The sequence below is a fragment of the Neofelis nebulosa genome, chromosome 15 (genome assembly GCF_028018385.1).
Source record: "Neofelis nebulosa isolate mNeoNeb1 chromosome 15, mNeoNeb1.pri, whole genome shotgun sequence".
NCBI classification, from domain to species: domain Eukaryota; kingdom Metazoa; phylum Chordata; class Mammalia; order Carnivora; family Felidae; genus Neofelis; species Neofelis nebulosa.
This window is the reverse complement of record NC_080796.1, coordinates 8,864,495-8,884,199: the sequence shown is the minus strand read 5'-3', so window position 1 is coordinate 8,884,199 and position 19,705 is coordinate 8,864,495. Positions and strand designations below refer to the sequence as shown.

Sequence of the window (19,705 nt, the reverse complement as noted above, 5' to 3'; positions counted from 1 at the left end):
AGTGCTTGTGTATGTGTGTGCATGGGAAGGGCAGGGGCGGAGAGAGAATCCCAAGCAGGCTCCGTGTTGTCAGCACAGAGCCTGATGTGAGGCTCGACCTCACGAACCAGGAGATCACAACCTGAGCCGAAATCAAGAGTCAGACACTTAACCGACTGAGCCACCCGGGTGCCCCTCTTGTGATGAGAACTTTTAAAATCTCTTCCGTTACAACCTTTCAATACTCAGGACACTATTTACTGCAGTCACCACACTGTACGTACGTGCCCACAAGCACTGGCTTCATAACTGGAAGTTTGTGTCTTTTGACCCCTCTCCCCTATTTCAGTCCCCCCCGCCCCTCCCAGCAACCACCAGTCTTTCTGTATTTATGAGTTTGGTTTTTGGTTTTTTGTGGTTTTTTGGTCTGTTTTGTTTTTCAGGGAGTTTTTTTTAGATTTCACAGATGCGTGAGATCATACGGTGTTTGTCTTTCTCTGACTTACTTCACTGAGCATAATTCCCTCAAGGCCCATACGTGTTATTGCAGGTGGCAAAGTTTCATTCTGTTTTTTATGCCCGAGTAATATTCCTCTGTGTGTGTGTGCACACGTGCATGTGAATGTGCATACCCACCACATCTTCATTACCCTTCATCCATTGGTGGACACTTAGGTAGCTTCCATGTTTTGGCTGTTATAAATAATACCACAGTGAGCATCGGTGCAAATATCTTTTCAAGGTAGTGTTTTCGTTTTCTTCAGATAAATACCCAGAAGTGGAATTACTGAATGAGGTTCTATTTTTTTTTAATTTTTTTAATGTTTATTTATTTTTGAGAAAGAGAGAGAGAGAGAGAGACAGAACACAACTGGATGAGGGGCAGAGAGAGAGAGGGAGACAGAATCTGAAACAGGCTCCAGGCTCTGAGCTGTCAGCACAAAGCCCGACGCGGGGCTCGAACGCACGAACCGTGAGATGATGACCTGAGCCGAAGTTGGACACTCAACCGACTGAGCCCCCCAGGCACCCCAAGGTTGTTCTACTTTCAAATTTTTTGAGGAACCTCCGTGTTTCCCATAGTGGCCGCACCAGTTCGCATTCCCACCCACAGTGCAAGAGCGTTCCTTTCTCTTCACATCCTCGCCAACACCTGTTGTTTCTTGTCTTTTTTATAATATTGGCCACTTTGATAGATGGGAGGTGATGCCCCTTTGTGGATTTGCCTTTCCCTGACAATGACTCCTGTTGACCTTTTTGTGTACCTGTTGGCCATCTGTATGGCTCTGGGAAAATGTCTCTTCATATCGTCTGCTCATTTTTTAATTGGATTGGTTTTTTTGCCGTTGAGTTGCATGAACTTTTTATATATTTTGGATATTGACCCTTGATCAGATACACAATTTGCAAATATTTGCACCCATTCCGCAGGCTGCCTTTTAAATGTTTTGTTGATGGTTTCCTTTGCTGTAAGGAAGCTTTTTAGTCTGATGTGGTCCCACTTGTTAATTTTTGCTTTTGCTGCCTTTGCCTTTGGTATTAAATTAAAAAAAAAAAAAAACCTCACCAAGACCAAGCTCTAGGAGCTTACTGCTTACATGTTTTCCTAGGAATTTTATGGTTTCAAATCTTACATTCAAGTCTTTAATCTGTTTTGAGTTTATTTTTGTGTGGGGTGTAAGAAAGACAGTGGTCCAGATTCATTCTTTGACATGTGGCTGTCTCGTTTTCCCAACACCATTTGTTGAAGAGACTGTCCTTTCCGCATTGTACATTCTTGCCTCCTTTGTTGTAAATTAATTGGCCATATGTGCACGCATTTATTTCTGGGCTCTCTATTCTGTTTTATTGATCTATGTGTTTTTATGCCAGTATGATACTGTTTTGATTACTGTAGCTCATAGTATAGTGTGAAATTAGGGAATGTGATGTCTCCAGCTTTGTTTTTGTTCTTCCTTCTCAAGATTGCTTTGGCTACTCTGGATCTTTTGTGATTCCATAACATTTTCAGATTGTTATACTTCTGGGGAAAATGCCATTGGAGTTTTCATAGGGATTGCATTGAATTTTAGATTGCTTTAGATACAATGGACATCTTTTTTAAGTTTATTTATCTTGGAGAGAGAACGAGTCAGGGAGGGGCGGAGAGCGAGAATCCCAAGCAGGCTCCTCGCTGACAGCATGGCGCCCGATGCAGGGCTTGATCCCATGAACCGTGAGGTCATGACCTGAGCCGAAACCAAGAGTCCACACATAAATTGACTGAGCCACCCAGGTGCCCCCATAGTATGGACGTTTCAACAAATATGAATTCTCCCAGTCCATGAGCACGGAAGGTCTTTCCAAGCATTTTTAACATTCTTGCAAATGAGTGATATTTTTTGAGATTTCCTTTTATTATACTTTGGCAGATTTTATTGTTACGCTGTCTACACAAAAATAGTTGGGAAGCTCTTTCTTCCTTGAGTTGAAGCATTTTGATAGCACTGGTGCTGTGGTTTGATCGAGATTCACCGGTGAACCTTCCGGGCCTAGTGCTGTGTGCTTGCATTTTCTCTCTGTGTCACACTTCTCTTCTTCCTGTATGTAGTGCAGTGCTAACATGATGGGGACGATCACGTCACCTTCCTTATCAGAATAGGTTAGGAAACTGGAGGTTTTACCTTTGTAAGAAATAATCAGAGTGCTTATTTTATTAAGTAATAACAGAAAATGTTGTTGAACCTTTTCGAGTACTTAACCATAATCTGCCTTCTTACACGTGTCTTTGATGTTACAGATGTTCATTTTTATTTGATGGACCTGTAATTAATCTCTTTTTATTGTGTAGAAATTTACAGCAACAATGTCAACACCAGATAAGAAAGCCTCACAGAAGATTGGTTTTCGATTACGTAACCTACTCAAGCTTCCCAAAGCACATAAATGGTGCATATATGAATGGTTCTACTCAAATATAGATAAGTATGTATCTGGCTTGCATCGTGATTATCACTTGAACCAGAAATTGAACTTTTTCAAATGTTATAAGCCATCCTCTTTCCTATAGGTCTGTTTTGATTCTATTTTTTGATTTCCTTTTTCTATTCTCCATTCTAGTTTTCCCCTCCCCCCTTTTGCAGAAGTTGTTACACATTTTTATGAAAAGTCAAATGAAAGTAAAATTTCTATATCATAATTTACAAAGACTGTGGAGTGGATACCCTAAAACAGAGCTCCCTTATTTGTAATGAACCAGATGTGGTTTATAAATCTTGAGATTTTTTTCTTTTTTTAGAGAGTGAGAGAGAGAGAAAGAGCGGGAGAGGGGCAGAGAGAGAGAGAGAGAGAGAGAGAGAGAGAGAGAGAATCCCAAGCAGGCTCTGTGCCCAGCTCAGAGCCCAATGCGGGGCTCATCCCACAACTGTGGGATCATGACCTGAGCTGAAATCAAGAGTTGACACTTAACTGACTGTGCCACTCAGGCGCCCCAGATCTTGAGATTTTTAAATGGTAGTATATTGGGGCACTCCCGCCTGACTCAGTCAGGAGAGCATCCGACTCTTGATCTCAGGGTTGTGAGTTCAAGCCCCATTGGGCGTGCTACTTAAAAAACATGCTAGTATATTGGTAGAGAAGCAGATACTAATGGTAGAAATGATTCAGTGAGATTTTTAAGATAAGCTTTTTATTTGGGACATAGTATTTATATACTTTAATTATACATAAATGTTTAAATAGAACATAGAGATCCGGGCGAAATCCAGTTATTCAACACTAGTAACAATAGAAACAATTCTGAATTCTTATCCATCCTAATCGAATCGGATCTGTGCTAATCACTGATGCTTGCTCTGCTGGCTGCTTCTCTTGACTTCCCCTTCCTGGTTTCTAAACCAGTTGCCTACACTGCAGTGACTCTCGTGGATGGTCATATCTGACCCTGAAACTCACGTGTGATTTGATTGCTAAGTCTGGTTCCTGGTTTCCCAAACTCATGAATGATTGTTTTATTTTTGTCCACAGCTTTTTCCGTAGGCTTATGACACTCCCAGGGTGTCCTGGTGTGATCTGAGTTCTTCTGGAATCTCCAGGAACTGGTCTAACCCTCTCGAGTCCTCCAGTTTTCTAAAAATGATTTAATCTCCAAGAGGACTCCTTGGTGTTGGCCTTGCCTTTGGGGCGGAGATACTTTGTAGCTGACGTTCATCCTCCCAAGATATAATGACAAATGCTAGGCTGCTTCCCAAAGGATACACTCTCATGTGAGATCTCACAAAAAGCAGTGTCTCCTAGAACCTCAGGCACAGACCTGTTTCACGAGTAGCTTGTAGCACTCGTGGTTTCCCAGACTTTCACAAACACCACTTTTGGTTTTAGCGCTTTGAATCTGTGCCCATTTTATACGTGTCCTGGGTAGAAGCGTAAGATGGCATTTGGTGATTAGTATAATGTTGAAAATTGGAAAGCGTATTTTGAAATTTATGCGTCTGAAGCAGCTTGTTGTATATTAACCTTTAAAATACCATTTCTGTTTTACAGACCACTTTTTGAAGGCGATAATGACTTCTGTGTATGTCTGAAGGAATCTTTTCCCAATCTAAAAACAAGAAAGTTAACAAGAGTAGAATGGGGAAAAATCAGGCGGCTTATGGGAAAACCACGGAGGTAAAAATAACATTTTTATTTAAAATAAAATCAATAAATTACTCGATAGTATCATTACACATTGGTTTTTTTTCATCTTCACAAGGACTGATACTGGGAACCTAACTTTTCAGAATAATTGTATGTTAAATATATCCTATTCACCAGCCTTTGTTCAGATGACAGGCTTTGAACATACTTTTTTTTTTTTTTTTTTTTTTATTTTCTTAACTATTTGGCAGGGGGGCTGTTATTTGGGGAGCGAGCTCTAGTGGGGGAGGGGCAAAGAGAGAGGGACACAGAGGATCCAAAGCAGGCTCTGTGCTGACAGCAGAGAACCCGATGTGGGGCTTGAACTCCGAAGCCATGAGATCATGACCTGAGCTGAAGTCTGATGCTTAACCAACTGAGCCACCCAGGTGCCCCTAGTTGTTTTGCTTTTTAAAAAACATTTATTTTGAGAGAACACAAGGGCGGGAGAGGGGCAGAAAGAGAGGGAGAGAGAGAGAGAATCCCAAGTAGGCTCTGGGTGCCCGACTTGGAGCTCGATCTCAGGAACACTGAGATCATGACCTGAGCTGAAATCAAGAGCTGGATGCTTAACCAACTAAGCCACCCAGGTGCCCCCATCTGACTCTTGATCTCTGCCCAGGTTGTGATCTCAGGGCCATGAGTTCAAGCCCCATGATGTTGGGCTGCCCACAGTAGGAAAAAAAAAAAATTGCTGACACATCTTAAGAGTTCTCTTCAACAAGAAAAAATTTTAACTGTATATGGTGACAGATGTTGACTAGGTTTATTGTGGTGACATTTTTTGCAATATATACAAATATCGAACCATTCTGAGAGCACCCCTGAGCAGGGGAGGGGCAGAGAGAGAGAGAGAGAGAGAATGAGAATCCCAAGCAGATTCTGTGCTGTCAGGGCAGAGCCTGATGTGGGCCTCGATCTCATGAACTGTGAGATCATGACCTGACATCAAGTGTCAGACATTTAACCACCTGAGCCACGCAGGTGCCCCAAATTCCCGCTTTCTGTACAAAATTTGAAATAATGTGGTTCTCCCAATTTTTCCCTTGTACACCTAAAAGTTATATAAGGTGTTATATGTCTGTTATACCTCAATAAAATAAACGAAAGCACATTCTATCTCAAAAAACAAAACCCCAGAAAGAAAAATCAAGTGAATCTATCTGTTATTTTCTGAAAATTGCTTAAAAAACATTTTTTTTTAGGGGCGCCTGGGTGGCTCAGTCGGTTAAGCATCCAACTTCAGCTCAGGTCATGATCTCACGGTCTGTGAGTTCCAGCCCCACATTGGGCTCTGAGCTGGCAGCACAGAGCCCTACATGGGGCTTGGACTCAAGAACTGAGAGATCATGACCTGAGCCAAAGTTGGACACTTAACTGACTGAGCCATCCCATCACCCTAAAACTTACTTTTCATGTGACATTACTTCTCCTTTTCCAGTTTTGTCTTTCTTTCTAACACATTGGAAAACCTTGTATTACTTTTTTTTTTTTTTAAGTCTATTTATTTTTGAGAGGGGGAGAGAGCACGAGCCGTGGAGGGGCAGAGAGAGAGGGAGACACAGAATCCGAAGCAACTCCAGGCTCCGAGCTGTTAGCACAGACCCCAACACGGGGCTGGAATTCACGAACCGTGAGATCACGACCTGAGCCAAAGTCAGATGCTCAACCGACTGAGCCACCCAGGTGCCCCGGAAAACCTTATGTTACTTTTGAGTGAAATTTTGAAATTTGGGGCACCTGGCTGGCTTAGAGGAGCACGGGCTCTTGATCTTGAGGTGGTGAGTTCGAGCCCCCGATGCAGTATAGAGATTACTTAAATAAATGAAACTTTAAAAATTTTTTGAAATGTTAGGTCATGAGTTCTGATATTCTCTGCCTATTAGAGGCACGTACAAGATTTTTTTCACTTTATTTTTTAAGTTTATTTATTTTGAGACAGAGCGAGAGGACATGTGTGCATACGCAGGGGAGGGGCAGAGAGAGGGAGAAAGAGAGAATCCCAAGCAGGCTCCTCACTGGCAGTGTGGAGCCCACCGCGGGGCTCGAACCCACTAACTGCGAGATCATGACCTGAACTGAAGTCAGACACTTAACCAACTGAGCCACCCAGGCGCCCCAAGACTTTTTCACCTTAAATGGTGGGAAAGTTCAGGGAAGGCATGGAAATATAAAGTGACTTGGGCAAGTAGAAACAGAATTTAGTTTCAATGATTTTTAAAAAAAAATTTTTAATGTTTATTTTTGAGAGAGAGAGAGACACACACAGTGCAAGCAGGGGAAGAACAGAGAGAGAGGGGAACACAGAATCCAAAGCAGGCTCCAAGCTCTGAGCTGTCAGCACAGAGCCCGATGTGGGGCTCAAATTCATGAACTGTGAGATCATAACCTGAGCCAAAGCTGGGCACTTAACCGACTGAGCCACCCAGGTGCCCCAGTTTTAATGATTTCTATAGTTAGCGATGAAACACAAGGAGAACTTTTAATGGAACTGGTAGTATTTTATCTATGTATTGAAAGATCACATTGCTGATATGTCTTTAATATTTCCCTCCTTTGTAAGAACAGAATTAAAATGAGATGGACCTATGTGTTTCATCCTGGTAGTTTTTGGTCTTTGGTAATTAATTCCTTTAGGCCATTTTGGTACAAAACTGTGACTTTACATGTTTGCGTAAATTGAGGTTCTTGTTTCTAATTACTGTCCATCAGGATCATATGTTAGTCACTTTTTCATTGTTTTCTTATAATTCTGTAGCTTAAGAGTGTCGTTGAAATATTTCTCATTAACTTATTCCATTACCTTTCTATAACATTGCTTAATGGTTTAGTTCTTTACTTCATCAGAGTTAATTTACAGTTGAAATGAAGTCTTTATTTTCAACAAAAGTTTGTAGTTTTTCTTTTCTCTGAGGAAGTCAAGGTACAATATATATTATTGCTACAATATACTTCTTAAAATACCCTAAAAGAATGATAAAATGCCAGGAAGAAAATGTGCAATATACAGATGGTGAAATGGGAAGATGTATTTGAGGTTTGATAAGAAGACTTAAGGTTCTAAGTTAATCTGTAAATTCAAATCAGTCTCAATAAAAATATCAGTAGAACTGGGGCGCCCAGGTGGCTCAGTCGGTCGAGTGTCCGACTTTGGTTCCGGTCATGATCTCATAGGTCGTGAGTTCGAGCCCCACGTCGGGCCCTGTGCTGGCAGCTCAGAGCCTGGAGCCTGCTTCGGATTCTGTGTCTCCCTCTCTCCCTGCCCCTAACCCACTCGCATTCTGTCTCTGTCTCTCTCAAAAATAAATAAACATTAAAACAAACAAAATCATTGGGACTTTTTTTTTTTTTAACTAGATGAACTAATTCTCAAATTCAGATTTAAGACAGGTGAAATCAAGCAAAAAGATCTAGGAAAAATCTGAAGCAGCAAAGTAACTATGCTTACCAGATACTGAAGTCGATTACCAAGTGATCTTCATTAACAAAGTATAGTAATGGCACGTAAATAGATGGATTAAGAAAAGAGAATCCAGATAGTGTCACAGATGTCTCTGGGAATTTAATGCATAATAGCAGTGGTTGCCTCTCAAATACGTGGAGGGAGGAAGAGGCTAAATTATTTACTTCATGGATATTGAGACCACTCTAGCAACCTAGAGAGAAAAGAAGCCGGTTTCATAATTTTTATTTTATTTTATTTTATTTTTTGAGAGAGACAGAGCATGAGCAGGGGCAGGGCAGAGAGAGAGGGAGACACAGAATCCGAAGCAGGCTCAGGGCCCTGAGGTGTCAGCACAGAGCTGGACGCAGAGCTCGAACCCATGAAGCGCGGGATCATCCCCGGGGCTGAAGTCGGACGCTCAACCGACTGAGCCACCCAGGCGCCCCTAGATGATTTAAATATTTTTAAAATGAGGGGCGCCTGGCTGGCTCAGTCAGTAGAGCATGCGACTCTGGATCTTGGAGTTGTAAGTTCAAGCCCCAGCTTGGGTGTAAACATGACTAAAAAATTTAAAAATCTTAAAAAATGAAACAGTAAAACTGGTAGAGAAATTTATGGGAGAGTTTTGCTTAATCTTGAGTGGGAAAGGTCTAAGAGTCCACAAAGCTAGGCATCATAAAGGAAAATATCAACAAATTTAGCTGCAGAAAAATAACATTTCAGGGCCACCTTGGTGGCTCAGTCGGTTAGGCGTCTGACTTCAGCTCAGGTCATGATTTCACGTTTCCGTGAGTTCGAGTCCCACGTCAGGCTCTGTGCCGACAGCTCAGATCCTGGAGCCTGCTTCGGATTCTGTGTCTCCCTCTCTTCTCTGCCCCTCTCCCACTCATGCATGCACACACTCTGTCTCCCTCTCTCTCCCTCTCTCAAAAATAAACATTAAAAATAATAATAACATTTTGCATTACCCTCTCCAAAAGAAACATGAAATCAAAAGACAATGACAAATATTTATAATTCTTATCACAAAGCCCAATTTCCTAATATGTAAATAACTCCTGTGAGTCCATAAGAAAAAGTCAAAAAATCCATGATAAAAATGATTATAAACAGTACATAGGAAAGAAGAAAAAATGGATCTTGTAAACACATGAAAAGAGGTCAGTCTTACTCATAGTAAGAAATGGAAAAATCGGAGTATGCTAGGATACTGGTTTTTAGTCCGTAAAGCTTTAATATGTTATGTTGGCAGGGGTATGGTGAGTAGTCACGCTTGCTGGTGAGAGTAAATTTAGATAACCTCTGTGGAGGGCAATTTGATAATATCTCTCAGATTTACAAATTTCCATACCCTTTGACCTAGTAATTCTACAACGTTAGGTTACAGAAAAGTCTGTACCTGGGTGTTACTAATTACAGTATTACTTCCAGTAGCAAAAGATAGGCAAAACGTGAATGTCCAATAATAGGGGAATGATTCATTCAAATGTGGTATCTCGATATAGTAAACAACTTGGAAACCACTTAATGTAAACCAAAATAAAATCAGAGATCATTCCTTGTGTGCTGACTTGGAACAGATTGCTAAGATACATTAAGAAAAGAAGGCAGAGGGGCGCCTGGGTGGCTCAATCGGTTGAGTGCCCGACTTCGGCTCAGGTCATGATCTCACTGTTCGTGGGTTCGAGCCCCGCGTGGGGCTCGGTGCTGACAGCTCGGAGCCGGGAGCCTGCTTCCAATTCTGCGTTTCCCTCTCTGCCTCTCCCCTGCTCATGTTCTGTCTCTCTCTGTCAAAAATAAATAAACATTAAAAAAAATTTTTTTTAAACTTATGAGATTAAGCTTACCAAGTGTTGGTGAGGCTCTGGGGAAACTTGGAATCCTCTGTGCTGTTGATGGGAACATAAAATGGTGCAACCACTTTGGAAAACCGTCTGATAGTTTGAAGACCTCTTCAGAGAATTTTAGGTTCACAACCGAATCAAGAGGAAGGTATAGAGATTTTCCCATATACCCCCGGCCCCCACAGAGATGCAGCCTCCCCCGTCCTCAGTATCTCCCACCAGAGTGGGTTGATGGGTTCACTCCCGGTTTTGTACAGTCTACGGGTTTTAAAAAACGTACACTGACATATCTACCATCAGGATGTCGTAGAGTATTTGCTCTGCTCTAAAAATCTCTCGCACTTCAGTTAGTCATTCCTCCCCCCACAGTCCCAGCTACTGGCAACTGATCTTTTTATTGTCTCCAGAGGTCTCCATTTTCCAGAGTGTCATATATTGGAATCACACGGCATGTAGCCTTTTCAGATTGGCTGCTTTCACTTAGTGGTATGCATCTCAGGTCCCCCTGTATCTTTTCCTGGCTTGACAGTTCATCCTTTTTGTTGGTTTAGTTTTAAATTTATTTTTAAATCAAAAAAATTTTTTGAGAGCGTGCGGGTGGGGGAGGGGCAAAGGGAGAGGGAGGGAAAGAATCTTAAGCAGGCTCCACGGTCAGCACGGAGCCCGATGTGGGCCTCGATCTCCCGACTGAGATCGTGACCCGAGCCGAAATCCAGAGTCTGACGCTTCACCGGCTGAGCCACCCAGGTGCCCCAATCGTTCATCCTTGTGAGCGCTGAATCATATGTCCGAATATCCCACTCGCCTCACCGAAGGACGTCTCAGTGGCTTCAAGTTCTGGCAGTTGTGAGTAAAGCTGCCATAAGCGTCTGTGTTGAAGTTTTGGTGCGGACGGAAGCTTCCACCTCATCCGGGTAGATACGAAGGAGTGTGGTTACTCGAGGGTATGGTAAGAGGGTGCGTCATTTCGCGAGAAACCATCTAACCGTCTTCCAAAGCGGTCGTGCCGTTTTGCGTCCCCACCTGAAGGAAGGAGGGTTTCTGTTCCCCGTCCTTGCCGGCATTGGGTGTTGTCTGCGTTCCAGGTCTCGGTCGTTGTAATAGGTGTGTACTAGTGTCTCATTTAATTTGCATTTCCCCTATGACACACGATGTGGAGCATCAAATAGGCTTATTTGTCATCTGTAGGTCTTCTTGGGCGATAGTTGGCTTCTTTTGTTTTTTGTTTCTTGAAAGGTTAAGCAGACACTGACCATCTGACCCAGCCATTCCACTCCTAGGTATTTAGTGAAGAGAAATTAAAGCAAAAATGTATACAAAAACCTATCCATAGATGTTCGTGTCACCGAAGTTGTAATCGCCCCAAAGTCGAAACAGCCCGACTGTCCACCACTAGGTGAACAGATGAACGGGTTATGACACACTCGTGGAGCAGGATACTGTTCTCCGGTAAAAAGAATGAACCATCGACGCCTGCAACAACATGGATTACTCTTGGGGTGATTAGGCTGAGTGAAGGAAGCCTGACAAAAAGAGTTGGTACCAGATGATTTCATTTGTATGAGATTTTAGAAGATAGAAACTACAATGACAGAAAGCAACTTGGTGATTGCTTGAGAAGTGCGGTGTAGAAGGAGGGATAGTAAAGTACCACGAGGAGACTTTGGGGAGTGATTGACGTCTTGAAATGTTCATGATCTTGTCTGTGGTGATGGTTTCGTGGATCTATATTTTGTGGCATGAAAGCTGTGCTGAAGTCACTTTGGTTCATCCCAGTATTTGAGAATAGAAGTATGACAGGCCTGGGCGGCTCTGTTGGTTGAGCATCCGACCCTTGATTTCGGCTCAGGTCGTGTTCTCTCGGTCATGGGACTGAGCCCCGTGTTGAACTCTGCACTGACAGCAGGGAGCCTGCTTGGAATTCTGTCTCCCTCTCTCTCTGACCCTCCCCTGCTCGTGCATGCGTGTGATCTCTCTCTCTCTCTCTCTCTCAAAATAAATAAATAAACATTAAAAAAAAAAAAAAGAAAAGGAAGTAAGGCCCTAAAGAGTAAATTCAGTGTTTATGCTTCAAGGCAGGAAGTATGATTAAACATTTACACAGTGGTAAGCCTCATCTTTAATTCTGTATTGGTACGCTCACTGGGTCACAAAGAAGATATCTTGTTCTTCTGAATAGAATATTGTAATTGGATTTGGTCCCAGGAGGAGACCTGGGATCCAGATGCCGTGGTGTCAAAGGATGGTGACCAAATCCTCCTCCTTTGTAGGAAAGGACGATCTAGATAATTTACTTTGAAGAGAAACAATGACTATTTCTAAGAGCCTGTTTTTGAACAAATTCCTCAAGAGAGGAAAAGAGGGCACGGTGAGGTGGATAGTCTGATGTCAAGTTTCCGTATAGGATGGTTATCAGTTTATATGGTTTTTGTAATTTATTCTAGATGTTCTTCTGCATTTTTTGAGGAAGAGAGATCAGCATTAAAACAGAAACGGCAGAAAATAAGACTCTTACAACAAAGGAAAGTTGCAGACGTTTCCCAGTTCAAAGACCTCCCAGACGAAATCCCTTTGCCCCTGGTTATCGGAACCAAAGTTACAGGTGAGTGAGCACAAGTTCATTACTGGTTTGATTTGTAAGATTTCACCATGCCGACTGCTAGCCACTAGACACGTGGCTTTTAAACTGAGAAGCTTACGCTGTAGCTCTGTAGTAACATGCGGTCCAAGGTACTGTTGGTTCGTCTATGACATCCCGTTTGAAACTACTTAGGGAAAAGCGTACCGGGTCGAAGCAACGTCTACTACGACGTAAGCCGGAGCAAACTGACACAAAGACGAAATCGACAGTTCACTGGGGTCCCTGCAGCTGTACATTGTTTACATTTTGAATTTTTAAGTGATTCCGTCTTTGGCTTTCACATCATTTACTTGCCTGTCTAACCGCTCTTCAGTGGTTAGCCCACAAACACGTTGTTCTTGCGCTCTTTGGCTTTGGGGATAGTCCATTTCTAAGGACTGAATAAACGAAATTATTCAGTAGGTAGTTGGTTCAAAGTTTTATTTAAGGATATAAATTCTGTCAGTTGGTGGATATGATTCTGTGTATTCTTTTTGGTTACAACGTGGAAGGAAAGTAGCACCAAAGCCTCAAGTTTAAGGTAATTCTTCATAATGTGGTAAATTAAAATCATAACTTATGTAATATAAAAAATAACGAGGTGTTGAGTGGGTAGACAGATTAGTAACTGTACTGAAAGGGTTTTAAAAATGGTTGGATTTATCAAGGAACGTTTTCTGGAGGAAAGGTAACCTCGAGTTACGTTAATATCACTTTTTCTAGTCGTAGAAGTGGTACGTGTTTCCATGACGCTGTAGAGAGGAGTAATTCCGAGGAAAGGTGGATAATAGAGAAGAGCCTATGTGGTGCATATGAGATGCATACAAGGAGGTGAACGGATTTGGTCACGACTTGCCACGACAACTTACCACATACAAAACTTACCAATGACTCTCTCCCGACAAAATTGACCTGGGGGTGAGGCTGGCAATGAAGTGAGGGATCTTGAAAAGTCTCGAAAAGATACATTAGTTCTAGGGGCGCTTGGGTGGCTCAGGCAATTGAGCGTCCGACTTTGGCTCAGGTCGCGATCTCGTGGTCCGTGAGTTCGAGCCCCGCGTCGGGCTCTGTGCTGACAGTTCGGAGCCTGGGGTCGGCTCCAGATTCTGTGTCTCCCTCTCTCTCTGACCCTCCCCGTTCATGCTCTGTCTCTCTCTGTCTTAAAAATAAATAAACATTAAAAAGCTGCTTCAATAAAAAAAAAAAGAAAAGAAAAGATACATTGGTTCTAAAAACCCCATATAAAAAAGCACAGATACAAAGTCTACAGGGTAACTACAAATCAGAGAAGCGTTGAGAAGAATAGAGTAACAGAAACACAGGGCTTTTTTTTTTTTTTCAGTGTACTTATTTCTTTAGAGAGAGTGTGTGCACACACGTGTGCAAGCAGGGGAGGAGCAGAGGGAAAAAGGGAGAGAGAGAATCCTGAGCAGGCTGTGTACTGAGAGCAAAGAGCCCATTGTGGGACTTGATCTCACACATAAACCAGGAGAACATGACCTGAGCTGAAACTAAGAGTCAGGTGGACACTCACCCCAGCCACCCAGGTGCCCCCCAGTTAGGAAATTTGTAAAAGTCAGTTGCTTCAAAATTTTAAGGACTGGCAGTATTATTTGAAGAGACTGAGAATTTTATAGAGGGTCTATGAGCAGGCGTTCTCATGACAGTGGAGAATAGGTTGGACTGGATGTATGAAGATACGAGAAAAGTGTGTAGGAATCCATTGCTGGGGCTCTTTTTTTTAATGTTTATTATTTTTTTTTTTAATTTTTTTTTTTTTTTAACGTTTATTTCTTTTTGAGACAGAGAGAGACAGAGCATGAACAGGGGAGGGTCAGAGAGAGGGAGACACAGAATCTGAAACAGGCTCCAGGCTCTGAGCTGTCAGCACAGAGCCCGACGCGGGGCTCGAACCCACGGACTGCGAGATCATGACCTGAGCTGAAGTCGGCCGCTTAACCCACTGAGCCACCCAGGCGCCCCTAATGTTTATTTTTTATTTGAGAGAGAGAGAGAGACATGTACACAGGTGGGGGAGGAGCAGAGAGACGAGGGGAGAGAGAGAGGATCCGAGGCAGGCTCTGCACAGATCCTCTCTCTCCCCGCCTCTCTCCCACTTGAGCGCACACTCATTCTCTCTCTCTCTGCCCCTCCCCTGTGTGCTCTCTTTCTCCCTTTGTCTCAAAATAAATAAATAAACTAAAAAAAAATAAAAACTGCTAAAAGGCATACCTGAAAAACCAATAAAGAAGTCAGTTTGGGGAGTGTCTGGGTGGCTCATTTGGTTAAGCGTCTGACTTCGGCTCAGGTCGTGATCTCGCGGTTCGTGGGTTCGAGCCCCGCGTCGGGCTCTGTGCTGACAGCTCGGAGCCTGGAGCCTGCTTCGGATTCTGTGTCTCCCTCTCTCTGCCCCTCCCCTGCTCATGCTCTGTCTCTCTCTGTCTCAAAAATAAATAAACATTAAAAAAAATTTTTTTTAAGTTTAATTTTGAAATTGTAACAAGTAATTGAATGAAAAGATGATGGGAAAGAAAGGACAGGGAAAGAAAAAACACAGGATAACTAGAAAATAAAGAGCAAGATGGTGGGCTCAAGTCTCGTCCTATTTTCATTATTTTAAATGTCAATGAACTGAGCCCTATACTTAAAAAGTAGAGACTATATCAAACTGGGTTTAAAAAAAAAGAAATGGGGGTGCCTGGGTGGCTCAGTCGGTTAAGCGTCCGACTTCGGCTCAGGTCATGATCTCGCGGTCCGTGAGTTCGAGCCCCGCGTCGGGCTCTGTGCTGACAGCTCAGAGCCTGGAGCCTGTTTCGGATTCTGTGTCTCCCTCTCTCTGACCCTCCCCTGTTCATGCTCTGTCTCTCTCTGTCTTAAAAATAAATAAACGTTTAAAAAAAAAAAAAAAAAAAAAGAAATGCCCAGGGCACCTGGGTGGCTCGGTCAGTTAAGCGTCTGACTTCACCTCAGGTCATGATCTCACAGTTCATGGGTTTGAGCCTCGCGTCGGGCTCGAGCCTGCTTGGGATTCTCTCTCTCCTTCTCTCTCTGCCCCTCCCCTGCTCGCTCTCTATCTCCTGTCTCGTTCTCTCTCTCTCAAAATAACTAAACAAACATTAAGAGAAAGAAAGAAAACAAGAAAGAGACTCAGCGGTCACCGTGACCAAGGGTTTACATAGGTGCCCGCTACCTAGCATGTTCTGGAACTGGACCCCCTGAACGAAAGGAGGTATGCCACCTCAGCCACGTTGTTGGCACACACGGTGTAGGTCCAGTAAACCACCTTTGTTAGTGTGGGAACGCTGGACATTCAAGTTCCCGGATGCTAACCTTGCAGACAGGCCTTTCTAAGGAGAGCAGTCTTGGGCCTGGTGGATTAATCTTTTCTGAACAGCATCGTTGTCTTTTTTTTTTTTTTTAGTTAAACGGCTCCAAGTGTTTCACTTGTGTATAATAACCAAAGTTCTTCTGTTGACTCTTTTTTTTTTTTTTAATTTGGGGTTCAAGGCAAGACTTAAAAATATTTCCCCCTGGTAGGGGCACCCGGCTGGCTCAGTCGGTAGAGCATGTGACTCTTGGTCTTGGGGTCGTGAGTTTGAGCCCCACGTGAGGGGTAGAGATTATATACATACGTACATACATACATATATACATAAATTTTCCCCTGGTAGATCTAGGATTTCGTTCATGTATCAAATTAGTGATCATCATTATAGGTGTTCTTTAAAATTTTTTTGTTTCTCTCAACCTAAAATGCATGCTTTGTGTGATACTATAATAGACAATAATACTATACTTCCTACGTTAAAACAAATTTTTTTTAAGTGTATTTATTTTCGAGAGCGAGAGAGACAGAGCATAAGCTGGGGAGGGGCAGAGAGAGAGGGAAACACAGAATCTGAAGCAGCTCCAGGCTCCGAGCTGTCAGCATAGCGCCCGACGCACGGCTCGAACCCACGAACCACGAGATCATACCTGAGCCGAAGTTGGACACTTTACCGACTGAGCCCCCCAGGCACCCCCCTGTACACTTCCTACGTTTTAAATCACATGTTTAGAGCAGTTTTATATTTGACAGTTTGTTGTATCCTTCCAAACAGTGTGATGCCTTTTCGTCTCTTTTCCCAGCACGATTACGTGGTGTTCATGATGGTCTCTTCACTGGACAAATAGATGCCGTGGATACTTTTAATGCCACTTATCGAGTCACTTTTGATAGGGCAGGGCTCGGGACCCACACCGTCCCTGACTACGAAGTCCTGGTGAGTATTTCGTAATACCCGCATGTTTATGCCTTTAAGGACGCTCTGTAGAATCTTCTTACAGGCCGTTTTGTGAGGGACTCCAGATTCCAGGTTACAGAGGAAGAGATCCCAGGGGGTTTGGCCCCTGGAGCAGAACGATATCAAAGTCTTTGACGTTCCCGGAGCTAACGTCCTTCCCCACGCAGCACTCGAGTGTGACAGCACTAATCACTCCTCACTGAACAGTCTTGGCCACAGAGCACTCTTGGTCCGGCTGCTTCACTAAAGTCTACTCCTCTTGCAAGAAGATTTGAAAAACATGAAGTAACATCTTGCACTTTAACATTTGTTCTCCTATTTTAGCCTCAGAATTGTGCGCTTTTTGCATGGTGAAATTAAGACGGAAGTACGTGAAGTAACTTATTCAAGACCCTAGAGTGGGCCCTGCCAGGCTGAGACCAGGATCCAGGCCTTTTGAATTCGTGATACAGTCCTTTTTACTACTAGACCATTACTTCCTGATTGTGCTTGATTTAGCAATGCCTTGAGAGTTCTACACCTTTCTGATCAGTCAACATAATTTTAAGAACTAAGACAACTCTGCAATCCGATAAAGTTTTTATAAAGTGAATAATTAACTGTTCATAACAGTTGGTTTCCTCTGAGCCTCATGGGAATTAAATTATTCACTCTTAACCTCCCTTTTTTTCATTTCTATTATAAATGTGATTTTTAGGGATTATGACCTTAAATTTCAGAGCACCTGAGTGGCTCAGTCACGTGAGCGTCTGACTGTTGATTTTGGCCCAGGTCAGGATCTCACAGTCATGGATTGAGCCCCATGTTGCTTCTGTGCTGAGCTTGGAGCCTGTTTGGGATTGTCTCTTTCTTTCTCTTTCTCTTTCTCTCTCTCTCTCTCTCTCTCTCTCTCTCTCTCTCTCTCTCTCCCCCCCTCCCTCTCTCCCCCTCCCTCTCTCCCACTCCCCCTTCCCGTCTGCCCCCTCCTCTGTTTGTGCACTCTACCTCTCTTTCTCTAAAATTAAAAAAAAAAAAAAAAAAATCAAAATTTCTTTGTCTCCTTAGTGCAAAGAGAGAAGAATCTTCCTTTTCTGATTTTTCCTTTTTTTAGAAATTATAACTGTTTATCCTGAGGACTTCCTTATCAAACATACTTTTTAGAAAGGAGAAATACGAGAGAGAGAAAGTTTAGACTATCCATAGAGCGACGTGCCCCAGCCTTCAGGTTTTGGTTTTTGTTTTTTTCTTTTTTTCAACGTTTTTTGTTTTTTGGTTTTTTTTTTTTTTTGGGGGACAGAGAGACAGAGCATGAACGGGGGAGGGGCAGAGAGAGAGGGAGACACAGAATCGGAAACAGGCTCCAGGCTCCGAGCCATCAGCCCAGAGCCTGACGCGGGGCTCGAACTCACGGACCGCGAGATCGTGACCTGGCTGAAGTCGGACGCTTAACCGACTGCGCCACCCAGGCGCCCCTGTTTTTTTCTTTAAAGGATGCAGTCTTTCAACCTGTCCTTTCAAAAAAGGAAAATTGCCTGTCTGGTTCATTAATGTAATTTGTAATGTGCTTTATGAGATCACCCACACATTTCTCCCTGGCCAGATAAGAGTGGACTGGACTGGCAGTGGGTGGCAGGGAGACCGCCTGTGGCACTCAGCAAGCACAGGTGGCCACAGGACACTTTCATATTAATCTGGGATTTTCTGTTTTGATCCTTTGGTCTTTTCCTTAATTGTTTTTTCCATTCAGCCTTTTGATAGCAAAGTAGTTTTGGGTTTTTTTTTAATGTTTTTATTTTTTGAGGCAGAGACAGAGCACAACTGGGGGAGGAGCAGAGGGGGGAGGAGGGAGGGAGGGAGGGAGAGAGAGGGAGAGAGAGAGAGAGAGAAAGAGAGAGACAGAGAGAGAGAGAGAGAGAGAGAGAGAGAGAGAATGAGAATCCCAAGCAGGCTCCTTGCTGTCAGTACAGAGCCCAACGCGGGGCCTGAACTTACAAAGTGAGATCATGACCTGAGCTGATCCGAGCCACCCAGGTGCCCCAGCAACGTAGTATTTTCATACTATGACTTAAGGTTTAGCCCCCTGACCTCTGTAGGATACAATATTCTGTGATGAATCCTGGCATATGGGCTAGTGCGTCTCTCCAGCTGAAACGTAATGTTTATAAAGCCGAAACAATTGGTAAAGTTATTCGAGTCTTGTGTACTTCTCTCTTTTCTCAAAGAGTAATGAGCCCCACGAGACGATGCCAATTGCTGCCTTTGGACAAAAACAGCGGCCTTCTCGGTTTTTTATGACACCACCACGGTTACATTATACTCCTCCTCTCCAGTCACCGATTACGGTAAATATTTCTTAAATGGCATCTGTAAGTGATGCCATCATAAATGATTCTGACGCATGTGAGTTGCATTTGTATGAAATACACATCTGTGACGGCACCTTCAGGAGGTGGCTACGTTATCTTAAGTCGTCAGTTAAATGAGTACATAGTTGCTTCAACTCTGTACTTCAACTCTGTATTTTCCTTTTTGTAAGATTTGTAACGTAATATCCATTAAAATAGGAATTACTGTTATCTAAAAATAAAATGCTTTCTTTTGAACCGTCAGTGGTTAAATGATTCCCTTTTGTTCCCATAGGATAATGACCCTTTACTAGGACAGTCACCGTGGAGAAGTAAAATTTCTGGCTCTGACACTGAGACGTTAGGCGGTTTCCCCGTGGAGTTCCTGATCCAAGTGGTAAGAATTGCTCAGAGTAGCTTGGCGTGCTTCTGAAAAAAATTCAGTGTCTTCTGTGTTGTTAAAGCTGAAAATTTGTCACTGACCAAATATTTTTACTTTTTTTTTTTTTTAAATCATTGTGTTGTTTTTTTTTTTTTTTTTTTTTTAAATTTTT

At 42.9% G+C, this 19,705-nt stretch overlaps 1 protein-coding gene across 8 annotated transcripts in view; it reads left to right on the top strand.

The window, feature by feature from the left end:
- Positions 1-19,705, top strand: part of LIN9 (lin-9 DREAM MuvB core complex component) — a 63,623-nt gene that overhangs the window by 17,518 nt on the left and 26,400 nt on the right. For all 8 annotated transcript variants that reach the window (XM_058702448.1, XM_058702452.1, XM_058702454.1 and 5 more), the window contains 6 exons: positions 2,810-2,943; positions 4,501-4,626; positions 12,369-12,526; positions 16,673-16,806; positions 19,029-19,148; positions 19,447-19,548. In XM_058702448.1, the coding sequence (XP_058558431.1) occupies positions 2,810-2,943; positions 4,501-4,626; positions 12,369-12,526; positions 16,673-16,806; positions 19,029-19,148; positions 19,447-19,548 (774 nt within the window). The remainder of the gene's footprint in view (positions 1-2,809; positions 2,944-4,500; positions 4,627-12,368; positions 12,527-16,672; positions 16,807-19,028; positions 19,149-19,446; positions 19,549-19,705) is intronic.